Below are 16606 nucleotides of genomic sequence, written 5' to 3' on the forward strand. Positions count from 1 at the left end.
GATATAAAATCTTATATAAAATGGGAGCTACTATTACATTAGAATGGAGAATAGGAAATGCCTCTTTAAAAATGAAAAAGCGATCATTTTAATTGCTTGGTGTTTACTACATACTGTAAGTGATCCAACCATCTCATCCAGCCAGTTCTTGAAAGAAGCCAGAGTACCTTCTTCCACAAAGTAGCTGGGCAGCTTGATCCAGACTCCCACCACACTTTGTGTAAAGACCCCACCCCCAGTATTAAATGCAGTTTTCCTAAGTTTTCACTTGTATTGCCTGGTTAGTGTTTCACTGTCACTCCAGAAGCAGACCACTAGGTTGATTTTTCAAGGAGAAAAAAGAAAAGATTCAGTTCTTTTAAATGCATTTCAGTGTAGGACATTTTGTTGCGCCCAGGAGTGTACCTGTTTTATTTCCTATGAACTAATTACAGACCATTAGTATATTTTTAGATGTCTTGATGACCAGAAGTATATACAATATTCTACATGTAAGGTCTTTATTTAGTTTAAGTACTTTTACTGTAGGTAGTGTATATATCCTAAGATTCAATGCATTAGGAAAATGAGAAGTGAAGTTTAATGAGAAGTGAAGTTAATGTGACTGTGAAGTTTCTGTAAAAACCCCAAAGCTTAATATTTAAGCCTTTTTTAGCTCATCTATAGAGGGTGGTACAGGATTTCATGACTGAGTGATAGGTACAATATGGGCTAGGATGCACAGTTGGATCTCTTACTTTTAGAGTATAAAAAAGTTAACATGGCAAGTCCCAATTCTGAGACAAACTGTATACATAACCTTCACTAGAATATTAGTGTTTTGAAACACAGAAACTAAAGAAGAGCAATGAAAATTTCAAATACCTCCACCCAGAAGAGCACAGTCACGTTAACCCAGTGACACAGCGGCTCTGTCCCATGAAGAGTAAGGGATTTCACTGAGGCATTAGCAGAGGATTCTAGCTGTCTCTCCATGCTTTCTCCAGGCACCTTGAACAAGACACGTGTTACACTGTGTTGGGAGCAACTGTGCCAGGAGAGGACCCGCTGTGCTGTAAAACTCCAGGAATTGCACGGAGGCACGGCAGATACTGCACAGCGCTTTGTGCTTCAGTGCGTCTGCCTGGCCCTGTTGACCTCTGGCTGCGATTGAAAAGCTGCGTTCGTGTCTTTTGCAATCTTCCCTCCTGTCTCTGCCTGGTCCCAATAAGAACGGAACAAGAGGCAAAGCTTTTAAAAGCAGATTGTATCGTTAGGTAATCTGCACCGCTGAAAAGACCAATAAATAGGCTTTCATTGCAACTTGCCATTACTCAGCATGGTGGAGTTCTTATTCTTCTCTTTCTTCATCTCAGGCTTTTAAAAACCCAGCTACTTTGTTATTGTGACTGTTCAGAAAAGAAATACGCTTGTTGCTAAACCTAGCCTCTGAAGCAGTCATGGATGTTAAATTTGCCAGCTTTTGTTACTGCGTTACTCCAGCTAGGACTTGTGGATGCAGGACAGAGCGAGTTCCATGACATTGACAACTGTCTGATTAAGCTAAAGTACCTGATCCAGTCCGAAAAGGCTCAGGCTCTGGGACTATGTTTAGAATTTTTATTTTAGAATTATCTGTCACTTCTCCCAGCGTAATCCACAGAGACAATACTAGAGAGGACCCTAGGCGATGCTATTAAAATAGGATTTGGTTCAAACCAAAGTCGAAGCCTCTCGTTTTCTACTTGATTATTTTTCTCAAGCGTGAAGGGTCCAGGTCTGGGACCTGCTGCAGACGTAGGAGACAGGTGGTAACTCCATCAGCGACATGCCGAGGCATCAAAGCTCTAGCACAGCTTGTAGGAAGTTTGGCAGCAGAGCTCAGAACCCAGGTCTGATCCAGGCTCCTAGACATCTAGGGCTACAGAATCCCTCCTCCAAAAAACTCCAAAGAATTTTTTACGGTAACTTTGTCTCATGCAACCTGATAAACCAGCCTCCTAGCAACATCTGCCAGGGGTCTAAAGTATTTGTGAAACAAGACCTTATTTCTCCCACATGCAGACTTTATGATTTGTTCCTCCTGTGCTGAAAATTTAATATGTAACTCAAAGGTTGTCACTCCTCGCTCAGAGCCCCCACACCCCTGTCCTAAAAATTGTTTCCAAAGGATAAGGCTTAAACCAAGAAGACTTTTGACATGCAGTACACACCTCTTCCGCAGGAAGTACTGGCTTGGCATAGCTCACTAACTAAACTCCCAAAGTCATTCTAGCTAAGGAAGCCCAAGGCTGACCTTCTGTGCTTGAGAACAGACAATCGGCATCTGATGCATCCAAGCAGCTCATAGCAGACCAGGCAGCGGACTGGTCTAACTGACACTTTGGCGATGAGGGCTGACCCAGTTCCTTCACTGATCTCCTGGTTTAAATCTCAAAGGAGTTCATGGAGTCTGTTTCAAAAGACACACTCTGGTGCACATGTTCCTGCCTGCAGGGTGGTATCACGCACACTACATGACAGGCTGTCAAATCGATTCCCCCACTTGGTTCACTCAAACAGCTGGCCACCTTCCTCAGAACAATCGGCCCACATCAGGGAACGCTTGCACGCATCCAGACACTGCACTGGCGAGGACAACGCCATTTCCATGCCAGGTGGGCAACATGTAACTTGCTCACATGCAGGAACTGAAGCTTTAAAACTTCCTTCTCCAATGACTCGGTTGTGCAATTAAAAATATTTATCCTACTGTACCATACACGTGTCTTGGCAATAGATTAATGAAAATCCATTGGGAGTTAATTCAAGGTCCTGTCCATATTGCAAAGTTTATAGTTCCCTTCATCTCTTTTACAGTATATCCCACCTTCCAGTCTTTCCCCACTTGCAGAAATCCAGAAACAAGTTCTAAATCCATTAGTTATTAACAGGCATATGGATAACCTCCCTTGTTTAATTAAATATTTTATTTTTATAGCCTTTTTGATGTCCTATTCTGTCTCCCGTGTCGGCATTCTCCCTTGAGAGCATATGCCATTATTCTGTCATTATTCTGCCATAATTCATCACCCAAAACTGACTCTGCTTCTGGAGCAAAACTCTGTGAGATGCCAACTTTGATTAAAAGGCAAAATTGAAGACACTGCTGCTAGGAAACTGAGGACTTAAGAAAGGTTGCAAACAGGGAGAATCCCATCTGATATTTGAATATCTTTAAAATCACTTAAACAATTGGCTCCTTTTTAACACAGACACCCACTACTCTTTGTGTGAAGAGGTGACTCTCACTTTGAGCCTGGTCTGGTAAGTGTGAGCGACAGAAGACAGAGCAGGCATGCTGCCGCAGGGCTGTGGACAGGCGGAGCAGACAAGATCAAATGCCAACAGGAGGGTGCCGGTTTCTTGTTAATTGGAATGGCCGCGCCATCTGTTCAAGCCCACATTAGCGACCACAGAAATCACTGTTGTCTCGCAGTACTTCATTAATCCTTTCATGTGTATCCCTCTTTCTTCAAGGGGCACTGCTTGCTCTGACAGCTGATGGGCTTTCGAAAAGAACGAAGCATCCTTTTCCCTTACTTTCTAAGGCTTTTCCTTCTGTCTGAATTCACAATTAAGTTCTCAAATACCTGTGACTGACTCTCTGTCTTCTGTTGAGAAAATTCCCTCACTGTGCTCGGTGATAAATGCTTCCGGGAAACAGCACCATTTACACCACTGAATCTTTGAGATTTTGGTATTGCCAGAAAATCAAGTGTTTTAATGTAGTAATTTGCTCATTTGTTTCTGATCATTCCTACATTTATCAGTCTGTTTTTCTAATTATTGTTTTTTGTGAGCAGAAAAATGTCTGCATATACAGTACATCTTAATCTCAAGGTTTGCTTGATTATGTAACGTGCAGATGTGACACTCAAAAACTGCTTTAAGCTACAATTACAGTTCAGCTGTGTCTTTTAAACAACAGGAAAGCTGTCCATCTGACTGCTCTCGAGTTAAAACTCAAGTAAATACAGGTTCATGTAACACTAACACTTAAGCAGAAACCAAGTCTCTCCTCAGGGCTTCAATACAATTGGGGTTTTAATTAAAAAAAACTGTCAAGGAACATAACTCATTATCTTAAGATGATAAATTGCCTCCTGGGTGTTCTTTCTGTGTGCACTGTGCTTCTTTCTTTTTTTAGAAGAATAACTTTTGCAGTAAAATGCAGCTATCTTACAGTCTCAAAGTTAGCCAAGGAAAGAGTCCGTCCCAGTTCATTTTTTTGCAAAATCCCAGTAATGACCAGCAACTGGAGTGGTCATTATTGGAATTTGTAAAAAAAAAAAGGTCCGTAATTCAGGATCCAGGATTTAAATGCATTACACAGAAGATGTTCAAATGCATTATACTGTAACTACTGTATGTTACACCCAATGCAAAAGGAGCACTAAACAGCATGATTTTGGATGGAGGCCTCACTGTCAGTGCACATGCCTATATAATAAATGTCTTCTCTTCAAACTACCGTTATAAAAAGGAAATCATTTTTGTTCCCCCATGAAACATCCATCCGCAAACGCAGTCTTTTAAGGAAGTCAAGTTTAATCTGTGGGATTGTCAAAGACACTCTAGGAACATTACACTTGTTAGCACGGGCTATACAAAGCAGCCCCCAAAACTGATGTAATTCAATAAATTGTTGCTAAAAATGACTTAAAGCAAACAAGTTAATGGCCTTTATATTTAGACTGTTTTTGTTTCCGCTAGTAAGGAGAGATGACCAGTGATAACATGCCGTGTCTGTGAAATTTAATTTCAAACACTCTGCAGAAGCTCTAGCAGGAGAGGCATGAGTCATCCCACATGTGACAAACGAGTTAAAAATGAATAAATGAGAAAAAATTAATCAGTTTAAACAACCTCAAAGAAAGACCGGTCTTTTAACTAAACAACAAGCCTCTTGACAGCCAACACTGGCATAACCTGGCATAACCATACCTCTTAAAGACTGGAAGCTTGCAGCTGTCTTGAGTGAACAGTATTATCTGCAGGGTCTACAGTATATCCCCCTTTGTGTTTTCCCCCTTGGTTGTTGGTTATACACCCCACTAAGAGCAGTGACCTCTGACCTCATCGCATGTTCAGGTCCTCTATGCCTACACACACTTCACAGCAGCAGGCGAACTGGTTAACATGGACAGACACCAATATTTGTCACCACACATCACAAACTGTAGATATCCGTACAACCCGTAAAATCTGTGCATTACTGGCTTAAACTGGAGTTCGGGAGTTTATATTGGTTTAAAAAAATCATTATATCAAATATAATCTAAAAATCCTAAATATTATCTAAAATTAGTACGCTGAAAAACTTTAAACATGAAATCTTGAAGACACCAAGGGGAGATGGACAAAGGCGTAACACACAGAAACTGTCAAGCTACCAAGCCCAGGGGCTTAGCCTGAGCCAGTGTCCTCTCTTTCCCAACCTGGGCAGGAGCTGATTTAGCATCAACCCAGGGAGAGAGGGGGTGAGGCTTGAGGGCTGGGAGGGCAGGGCTGTCCTGTTTCTGAACAGAAGAAGGCTGGTGTTCAAGCTGGTATTACACTGGCATCCCTCACTGGCAGCAGATTTGCTACAGAGTAAGCAAGGATTGTGATGGACCAGAAGGTTGGTTCAGGAAATGTATTATAATGGATGGATGTGACAATCAATAGAGAAAAGGGAGTATGTGTACTGTGAGCTGCAGCTGTTTAGACCCAGTCTAGGTTCAGCCACAGGGTGGAAAACGCTATCACATTTCCCAAGTGTATGAATGATTTGTATGACTCTGGTGAATGGGTGTTAGCACACGACTGAAACATGGGCCTTTTAAAGGATCAGACCCATCCTGTTTTAACAATGTTTTAACACACAGTCTATTATCACCCGGAAAGTTAATTTAAGAAAGGTCGTTCTAGTTGAGCAGTCCATCTCCGTTTCCACAAGCAGTAATTTAATTCAACAGTATCATGCTTTGTACAACTTGTTTAACTAGAGTCTTTTCTGGTATTGAACTTTGCGGCACAGTACGCAGGTGGTATAATTCAATTTTGCCCTCATTGGCAGTGCTGTCTGTATTTTCTAATCATTGTATCTGTAGAGCATCATAATAAAATGACACTTCTGTCAACACTGAATCTTGCAAGCTGGTGAATGCCCGATCTGGAAAGGCTCCTGAGGCAGAACACAAATTTCCAGCTGTATTCTAGCTTTTCACCACATGGGGACAGTCTTGCCCAACTTACATGAGACGCTGGTGTGCAATGAGGAAGAATTACTGCTGTTCCATTTCTTGAGGGTGTTGTTTTTTTGAGTGCAGCAGATCCTGTTTCTGTCTGAAAATATGACTTGTTTTATTTTGTATCCTCCTTTTGCTTAAAATTAATAAAGCACATCAGTTCTCGAGACTTGAAAGCTCTTCAAATGCATCTGTGTAGTATGTATGTATGCATCTGTGTAGTCATGGGTTTGACTGTTTTGACAGCTATTTCTCAGCTGTAGGGCCTTTTGAGCAAATATGGTATAGACATTTGCTACTGTTGTCTGTAGCTTATATGTGGTAGTTCAGGTGGGTAGCTGCGTCAGCATGTGTAGGCTGCAAAGGAACAGGTAATAGGTTGATTCCATGCTGAAAAAAAGAAGAAAGAAAACACGTTTCACGGCCAAAACGTTGTTTTCCTTCTTATTTTTCAGCATGGAATAAACCTATTACTTGTTCCTTTGTAGCTAATATCATCTGGCAATGGGAAAGAGAACATGCCCACTTCTGAGAACATAAGGTGACAAATAAGATGAGGACTTTTGTCTGTTGGGGTTTTCAAAGTGATTGATCCCAGAACTCACCCAGCTTTTTCTTGAAGGAAGCCAGGGTATCGGCTTCAACAACACGGTTGGGTTGTTAAGAGTTTGCTCCAAACTCTCACCAGCCTTTGTGTAAGAGATGACTCTGACAGAGATGTCCTTTGCTATCAGTGCAGACACACTTCAAAGCTGGAACTGGGGTCTAGAACAGCATAATGCCACCCTATGACCATGCATACTATATTTAGTAGGAACATTTTAGGAGGAAATGAATGCGTGATCCATTTGCAGTGTGTTCTGAAAAAGGATGGGTTACAAGTGAGAAGAAGGTGATTCAGTCCATCCTGCTGATTTCTCCTACGGTTCCACCTTATGTTTTTCTTTATATACAGTATGGTTTTTGTTGTCAAATTGTACTGCCAAGATGCACTTCCACTTTTTTGCCAGCAGAGGTCTCTCTTGCCATGTTTCCACTCCACAGAATGGATGGTTCACAGAGGAGGCAGGGCCCCCCCCACAGCATAGACGCAGGGTCATATCTAGATCAATTACTGTCAGACCTAACCGAATTAAGACGAGCGCATGTACATCAGGACAGGTACAGAAGTGAATCCCTTGCTTGAAACGTTCACATTAGGTCTGAATTTACTAATCCTAGTCCTGGGGGGTTGGTGATTCTGCAGGCTTTCTAGGTCTCTTTAAAGCAGCAGCACCTTAAGAGATGGGAGAAGACATTAAACTGGTCCGCTTAAGCCAACAACGAGCTGATTGAGGTCGTTAAGAGCTGAGGTAGGAGGAAAACCCGCAGACAGACCAGCTCTCCAGCACCAGGATTGGATCCGTGCACCAGGGAGAGCTCCTGTCAGGATAATCGGTCTCCAAAGTGCAAATCACACAAAGGGGTTTTACTCATTTACACCTCAAAGAGATCATGTTTGAACTCCATCTTTCATTTGTTTTTTTTGATTCTTTAATAAATATTGCATGCGTTGTAATATGCTGTATGTAATTTACAAGAGTGTAATTTATTGCTCAACTGGGTAATTGGTTGCTTCAGCTTGTGAACTAATGGGAAGTACCAGAGGTGGGATTGATGAGCCCCAAACAAATAATTAGTTAAAGAGGAACGAGCCTCTAATGAAACATCCATATATCCTATGAAAATTGTCCACAGGGTGTGTGAGAAAATCCATACACACCCATCCATGATCACACAAAAAAGGCACAAATTTCCAGAGACACAAAATATTATTTTTGTCCATCATCCGACTGTCCCATCTCCAGCGCGGCAGCGTCCACGAGCTGTGTGCGCCCAGCAAACCCCAGAAAGATGCCGGATGAATCTCTCTGGCTGTGAGGCCAGAGACCTGACAGTCAGTTGTATCCCCTGCTCACAGAAGCGTGAGTTCAGATTATGCCATTTGTTAAAAAAGACCACCCTTAGCACACTTTGCGATGCGAGAGCAGGCAAATTCTAGACATTAATCTGTAGAACCACTGATCCCCAGCCATATTTGTGTTCTGCCTCCAGCTGCCTGTGTGGCAAGAGCTCAGCCATCTTGGTTGTACAGCAAATCACATGACAGACTCAATCAAGTCTGACAGCCTGACCTGCGTTAAGGCATGACGCCGCATGACACACCTTATACATGGAGGAGAGCTCTGAGTAAGCTGGGCCAAGCCCCTCCTCCCTATGATGCATGCCTGTATATGAGCTATAGACCCATCCCCACTGCGGGACAGTGCTTCCAACCTGTTTACCCCAACGGCCCCACACCAGCTTTGGGAAAGGCTGGGTCAGGCCTCACTCCACCCACCCTTATTGGAGCCCTAACTACTGCTCCACACTCCCCCCTTACTCCCTTAGGAAAAGCACAGAAAACACAATAACGTGTCTTGTTACTGATAGAAAGCAATAGTATCACAGAGAGCACACAGGCAGTGAGAACCAGTGTTCAAGCACATTGCACTGGTTAAAGGAGGGGATGTTGTTGGCTTAGAATACTGAATTAATTATTGAATGAATTAATAAGTAAAAATGAGAGAGACCTGCTGTCTAGCCTCAGGGCTTGATCATGCCTGAGGCGGGATGACCCCCTCCACCACAGGACCACCTCTTAACTCTGCACGGGAACTGAAATATCTAACAAGTACATCCACAGTTCAATATTTACTCACAACACACTATCAGACATGCACAACAACTAATGAAGCATTTGAAAGATATTCAAAAATGTAAACTGGAACTGAAAACTATCATCAATCTTATTTATGAGTGCATTATTGTGTACCTGTGTAGGTACAGTACAGTGGTGTGAAAAAGTGTTTGCCCCCTTCCTGATTTCTTATTTTTTTGCATGTTTGTCACACTGAAATGTTTCAGACCATCAAACAAATTGAAATATTAGACAAAGATAACACAAGTAAACACAAAATGCAGTTTTTAAATGAAGGTTTTTATTATTAAGGGAAAAAAAAATCCAAACCTACATGGCCCTGTGTGAAAAAGTGATTGCCCCCTAAACCTAATAACTGGTTGGGCCACCCTTAGCAGCAACAACTGCAATCAAGCGTTTGCGATAACTGGCAATGAGTCTTTTACAGCGCTGTGGAGGAATTTTGGCCCACTCATCTTTGCAGAATTGTTGTAATTCAGCCACATTGGAGGGTTTTCGAGCCTTAACTGCTTTTTTAAGGTCATGTCACAACATCTCAATCGGATTCAGGTCAGGACTTTGACTAGGCCACTCCAAAGTCTTCATTTTGTTTTTCTTAAGCCATTCAGAGGTGGACTTGCTGGTGTGTTTTGGATCATTGTCCTGGTGCAGAACCCAAGTGCGCTTCAGCTTGAGGTCACGAACAGATGGCCGGACATTCTCCTTCAGGATTTTTTGGTAGACAGCAGAATTCATGGTTCCATTTACCACAGCAAGTCTTCCAGGTCCTGAAGCAGCAAGCCTTTATGTTCTTTTTGCTCAGCAGTGGTTTTCGTCTTGGAACTCTGCCATGCAGGCCATTTTTGCCCAGTCTCTTTGTTATGGTGGAGTCATGAACACTGACCTTAACTGAGGCAAGTGAAGCCTGCAGTTATTTGGATGTTGTTGTGGGTTTTTTTGTGACCTCTTGGATGAGTTGTTGCTGCGCTCTTGGGGTAATTTTGGTCGGCCGACCACTCCTGGGAAGGTTCACCACTGTTCCCTGTTTTCGCCATTTGTGGATAATGGCTCTCACTGTGGTTCGCTGGAGTCCCAAAGCTTTAGAAATGTCTTTATAACCTTTTCAAGACTGATAAATCTCAATTACTCTGTTTCTCATTTGTTCCTGAATTTCTTTGGATCGCAGCATGATGTCTAGCTTTTGAGGATCTTTTGATCTACTGTACTTCACTTTGTCAGGCAGGTCCTATTTAAGTGATTTCTTGATTGAGAACAGGTGTGGCAGTAATCAGGCCTGGGTGTGGCTAGAGAAATTGAACTCAGCTTTCCAAAGATGTGATAAACCACAGTTGATTTATGTTTTAGCAATCACTTTTTCACACAGGGCCATGTACAGTAGGTTTGGATTTTTTTCCCCCTTAATAATAAAAACCTTCATTTAAAAACTGCATTTTGTGTTTACTTGTGTTATCTTTGTCTAATATTTCAATTTGTTTGATGATCTGAAACATTTCAGTGTGACAAACATGCAGAAAAATAAGAAATCAGTAAGGGGGCAAACACTTTTTCACACCACTGTATGTATTTATGAATTACTGTCATCTTCATACTGTACCTTTTCCTTGTTATATTTCTAGTCCCAATTTTTGTGCGGCTTCAGGAAGCTGCTTGTGTGTTCTTGGTGCTGCTGAATGTAGGAGAATGTAGGGATCCTGAATCGGCATCAAGCTGCACCTCTGTACAGTCCTGACCTTGCCGTGACCTCCTCCTGACCCTTCCCTGACCCCCCAGGAGCCTGCACGTGACCTGACAGAGGTTGAGTCTGTGTTCTCATCGTCGCCAGTTCATCGGCACGTGACCGAAAGTCCTTCAGTGTTAGAAACCGGTGTAAGCCTGTTTCTTCAGGGCTGAGCACCTTCATCCATTCGTTCTGTTCCTTGTCTTAATTTATTAATTGACATGATCATTTATTTAATTGGTTAAAGTAATTTTTCTTCCCTGTGTCTTGGTAAGTTGCTAATCAAAGACACCTGTAAGTCCTGTAGAATGAGGCTGTCTTACCCTGCCATTTCAGCAGAACCCCAGATTATTGCTATTGATTCCTGAAAATATAATTTCTTCCACTTCCTGTAGTAGTTTCTGCAAATAGCTGACCGTAAACCACATATCCTCTCCATTAAATGTTAAATTACTAATGCTATTACAACACTTAACTGTCCTGATTGAGTATTAACCTAAAGTGCATTTTAACAAAAAAATGGCAGCCTAATGAATTAGACAGGCATGTACTGAAAGGTATTTCAGATTAGAGTAGGTGTTTGCATTTGATACGTTTTCTCATTTCTAATTACAAATGTAATCCTTTTCAGCACACTGGGGATGGAGGGGAATGTTTGCCTACCTGCAGCCTCCTAAGCGATGTTCATTAAAAATCAACCAGTTAGGAGATCAAAGAGAAACATCACTGAATGTTTCTAAATTATTCTGTGCTTAAAAATGATATAGTGTAATCACCTGGTCTCCAGTTGCACCTTATACTAGGCCAGAATGTCCTAGTTTTCCTGGTTTTTAATCCAGATGAGCTCTTCATTTCTTGAGCCCTTAATTGAACAGATAATTTGATGGATTACATCTACTGTACTGTTTTCAGCACTTCAACTGCTAGAGCTCTGAGGTCAGCTATGAAGTTGCATAGGCAACTTAAAACACGCAGCTGAAATAATGACAAGCTCTAATGATGGGATTGATTAGTTCCATTAAGTGTTCAAATAAGCATTCTGCTGAATTGGAAACCAGCACGTTCTATGGCCATGAAGACCAAGACTGGGAAGCCCTGAAAGCTGGCATTTCATCTTTCACAGGAGCTGATCATTGCCTTTGCTGTACATGCTTTGAGCCCACAAGGCACAGTGGCACCGCATTCAGTGACAATGACTTGAAAACATCCCGAAATCCGCACGACTTCGGAAAAACTTGCACCTGTGACTTTCTTTTAAAAAAACACCTAAACTCTAAAATAGAGTGCTGTGTCTTTAACCCAGCCTGCCTGCTGGCCTCATTATATTTTATTTGGAGGGGGGATCTGGCCTCCGAGTACAGGAGGTCAATCGCAAAGGTTGCGGGCACTTTGTGTTCCTATTTGCAAACCCCCCCCCCTCCAAAGACGAACACCACTATCAGGCCCTATTGCACTGCTGTCCTCCCCAAAGACCTTGGGAGCTATTAGTTACAGCTCAAACTCCCTCCCCGTCAAGAGGAAGGCTGGCCAGTGTCCAGGGAAAGCACAGCGTCATCGGGAGAACGAGAGTGGTGCGGGGAGGGGAGTGAGGGAGAGCTGATTTGCAGCCTGGATGCGCGCTGTGTTACGAGAGAGAGTGTGTGCGAATGCACAGCAGTGAGGATGGCTCCTCTCTCTCTATCCCTAAGCTTATAAGAGAGAGACGCTCGCACAGCCTTTTGACACAGCGACTGAAGGAGAGAAAGCGAGAAATGCTACTGGATTAAAAGCCTGTTTCATTTTTGTTTTTTACTTTTCTCTCACTCAAGTCGCTCTCCCTTCTCATTCTGGTCTGTCTCTCTCTCTACAGCATTTTTTTTCTTTTTCTCTTGAAGTTGGAGAGGCAGGGAGGGGGGGGGTTTAAGGAGAAGGGGGGGGAGGGGGGCGTGAGGCTCATCCCCCCGGGCTGGCCTTTGACAGAGAGGGGCTGGGGCCGCAGGGGGCCCCGGGCGGCAAGACTCCGCGCTCGCAATGACAGTGCCGCTGCTGAAGATAGGGGCTGTGCTCAGTACCATGGCCATGGTGACTAACTGGATGTCCCAGACCCTTCCATCTCTCGTGGGACTCAACGGGACCACCATATCTCGAGGGGGGACATCCGAAAAAATCGTGAGTGTGGGTAAAACGATTCCTTTTTTCACGCCGGGGCAGTTTGTTTTTTTAGCTGTTCTGAAGAGATGCATTGTTTTTCTGAAGGGTGTCGTAACTTGTTTGGGGGTGCTGTCAGCTATAAATAGGCTTCCATTGTCCGCCCCCCCCCACCACCCCTCCCTCCACCTTCCTTCTCCCAGAGCCCCAGCTTTCTCAATCTTTAAAACAGCTTTGATGTAGCGAGCAGCAGGGGGCTTTGGTAACACTAGTTATCCAGCCCAAAAATTCTTGTAGTAGCAGGGAGACTCAAAAGAGGGTGCAGGGAGTTGTGTGTTACTGTATGTGCTCCGAAATGTCCTCAAATAATCCTGCCGAGAGAAACATGAGATTAGTATAGAGCATTTTTGTCTCGGTGCGTACCTAGATATCTGAATTTATTTTTATCCTTTTCAAAACAAGACTTTAGTGTTTGCATGTGCCGGTTCGACTCGTTTCAAGAGCTCTTCTCCGTTGGAGAAATGGGCTCCTGGTGCTGTTTTTTACAGGGGGACGAAGGTTTGAATCCCCCCCCCCGAGGTGATCTGTAGATAAAAAGCGCTGTAGGAGGACCAAGCTTCGCTACAACTAGTTTAGAGTATCGCTGGAGCTCACTTGCTGCTGTGAGTGTGTGTCGACTTCATCCGGATCATTTCAAAGTGCAGGTTGTGATGCTCTGCCCGAGGCCAGGCTGTGTACTCTACTAAACAGTAATGTGACATAAAGACCGGTCACTGCTCTTAAACTGGGTTCAGAAAATACTTCGCAAGCAGGTCCTCCTGCTGAACGGCAGATTATAAATAATTCTTCTGAATCTGGGGAAATACCTGACTGTCGCTCTGTTTCCAAAGCCCTAGTGGAGGAGGTGTATGGATTGATCAGATAAAGATTGTTGGCAAAGGGTATTTTTGTTAAGAGATTTGCATTTTGATGTATTTATTGGTATACTAAGCACTGTTAAGAATGATTGAGTACTTTCATTTTTCATATGTGAGACCTGAATTAGAATAATCCTGGTAATTTCACAAAAATCCTGGTGGAGATCGAAAAGGGGGTAGTTTAAATCCATGATGGATTATTTCTGCAGATGGGTCTGCGGTTGCTGATCTTGGCCCTTCTGAAAGTTGCCAGTCTGACCTGTTGCTTGGTGTGTGATATTAATGAGCTTGTCTAGGGACTGGACAGAGGGAGTGCATTTCCAGACTGCTGGGCTGTGATACTGTACCTAGAGGCTGTGACAAGTTGCACCTTGATCCACTGGAGGGCGCTGTTTTCCCATGGTTTAGAGGTGCTCCTAATTTCACCCACAGTCTTCATTGAGACTTTATTTGGCCAAATGTATTCACAGGAGGCTTGGAATCCTCAATGAATGGATGGGTGAATGAGTGGATTTTTCGATCAATTGTAGCCAATATTTTTAATATTATACATGTTGCCTTTTCATAGGCAAACACCACCTCAATAAACACGTCAGAACATAGGAAATACCATAATAAGATGATTAGATCAATGAATCAGAAGGAACACAGCACCTCCAGGTGGTCTAGTATGGAAAATGACGACACACAGTGTCTTATATTCCACCCCAATGTGTAACTTTCTCATAAAAACGTGTTTTCACATCCATAGAAGGATTTTTTAAAATATGATAAACAGTCAAATCTATCTATGCTGGCTTTTTTCTACCATTCTCCATTAAGGATGATTCCAGAACTGTGAAATCGGCTGATCAGAGAGTTTTCTTGAGCTGATCTGTCACCGGCTCGGCAGTAACGCACAAGTAAAGCACAGGAGCCCGTTTCCTGGCACGAGCCTGCTCGGGGAACAAAAGCATGAACTACACAAGCCCCAGAGCTCGGCTCCAGATCTAACCCACAGTAGGGGTGAAGTCACATGTACTGTACATGCCAGAGACCGTCTCCAATACAGTTCCTCTTTTTTTTCAAAGAACTTTAAAGGGAACCTTTTTTTTTCCTTCAGCAGATTATCGCTCTCAAACAAATGAGTTTTCGAATTTCCCTAATGTGGCTGCACTCATGCCAGCTCCGCTAAATTAAATAAAGGCTCCCGTTGACAAGTCGTTAAATTAACAGACTCTTTACTGACTCTACACTTCAATGAAGTCGGACTGAGCTCTGTGGGCACTGCAGTGTTGGAGAGTTCAAACAGGTGTGGGACCAGGGTCCAGGGAACCCACAAGGAGCATGGAAAGAGTAGCTAAGGTGCTTTGATTGTTAATTACCACCCCTGACTGGCTTTCTTCCTTGGCTCAGCTTCATCTCATTTCTTTAAAGGGGAAGCCGACCTGGGCTTGCCATTACATTTCTGCTAACAAGCTGGTCTGCCTCCTACCCCTGCAGCATGCCCCCTTCTCTGAGTCCCAGTGTATTTACTACAGTCTTAGGCCAGCTGGACTGTGTGTGTGTCCTTAGCCTGTCTAATCCAGGTGACACACTGGAGACCGGCCCGGTGTCTGCAGGGTCTTATTAAATAAAAGTAAGATGTACAACTGCACACCAGTGAATCTGGTTCTGTGCAGATGATGGTGGTGCTAGTGTGGGCTTCTGGAAAATTGATGTTTTAAGGTTTTTTATACTTTAAGATTCACAAGAGAAATCAGTCTGTTAAAATGTAGAGAGGCCACGAATTGTCAAAGGGATAATGCACGAGCAGCCAGTGGCCAATGCATTTATTATTAGGGACCAGCTTGACGTATGATGTGGGTTCTTGTTTTAAAAATGCTGTGTCAACCCTGGCCATTGAGGTTCATTCAGGCCACTGCTCACTGCCAGGCTACTGACACTGGACCAAAACTTGCACAGCAACCAAAGAAAAAGCCCTGTTAAGAATGGCTGAAGGCAGACAAGCTACCAGCTACAGTATAGAGCACCTACAGTAAAATTCCAGTTCAGTGTTCCAGCCAAACCCATTTCTCAATGATCATGTGAGCAAATGTAGAAATAAGGATCAGGATGTCCTCTATACAGAAACGTTTACCATAATAAATTCTCAGGATGTTTTTGTATTCTTAATATTGGTTTTCCTCAATCTTGCAATGGCATTCAATTTTTTTAAACACTACTGCTACAGGACCTAGCAGTAGTGCTAGTACAGGACCTAGCATTGTATAGATGTTTCCAAGGAATGTGTACTGGATTACACCACGGTATTCCTAAGGTACATTGGAGGAAAGCACAGCAAAGCCATGTTAAACTACTGCAGATACACAAATGAAAGATAAATTCATCAAAGGAACTAAATACTGCGAAATGTCCAGGCTCTACGTACAGTAACTGACATATGTAGTACCGATGTACAATTGCATCTTAACAGCAAGCAAGCAGAAAGACAAAAGAAAATCACGCTTACAGCATACAGCACATACTGCAATTAGAAATGTATGAAAAGAGTGCATGGTAAAAACTTGAAATCAAAAAGGGTAGGTCTCTGCTCTGCAGTGACTAAGCTGTAAAAGAAAAGGCTAACTGGTGCCTCTCAGGTCCTGAATATGGATCTGATTCAAGCCCTGCACATCTAAAATACCGCCGCTCGCCGAGGGATCTTTGAGCACGACGCGCAGTGCAATTAAAGCAGCGCAGTTATTGGATTATCTGTCAGTCACAGGATGGAGCCAAACTGCCTGCTCTGCCCTCCCAGCTATTCCTGCCTGTGAGATGCACATTGTTTCCTGCAGTCTCAATCTGCACGCGTCAGTCTCTTAAGATTTGAAAA

General features: G+C 43.1%; 1 protein-coding gene and 1 long non-coding RNA gene across 6 annotated transcripts in view; one reads left to right on the top strand and one right to left on the bottom strand.

Annotated features, from left to right (window-relative positions):
* LOC148650036 (uncharacterized) overlaps positions 1-16606 on the bottom strand; it is a 195124-nt gene that overhangs the window by 112644 nt on the left and 65874 nt on the right. The gene's annotated exons all lie outside the window — the stretch shown is intronic.
* The window catches only part of LOC148650037 (noelin-2-like), a 114354-nt gene that overhangs the window by 35856 nt on the left and 61892 nt on the right, over positions 1-16606 (top strand). Inside the window, exon 1 of one of the 3 annotated variants that reach the window (XM_088603430.1) lies at positions 12280-12862. The exons of 1 other annotated variant lie outside the window; for it this stretch is intronic. In XM_088603430.1, coding sequence (XP_088459556.1) covers positions 12719-12862 — 144 coding nt within the window. In that variant the 5' untranslated portion in view covers positions 12280-12718. Of the gene's footprint in view, positions 1-12279; positions 12863-16606 lie in introns of those variants that run through there. One more of the 3 variants, XM_088603431.1, reaches the window with a different exon arrangement.

The sequence above is a fragment of the Lepisosteus platostomus genome, chromosome 13 (assembly GCF_059453375.1).
Source record: "Lepisosteus platostomus isolate fLepPlt1 chromosome 13, fLepPlt1.hap1, whole genome shotgun sequence".
NCBI classification, from domain to species: Eukaryota; Metazoa; Chordata; class Actinopteri; order Semionotiformes; family Lepisosteidae; genus Lepisosteus; species Lepisosteus platostomus.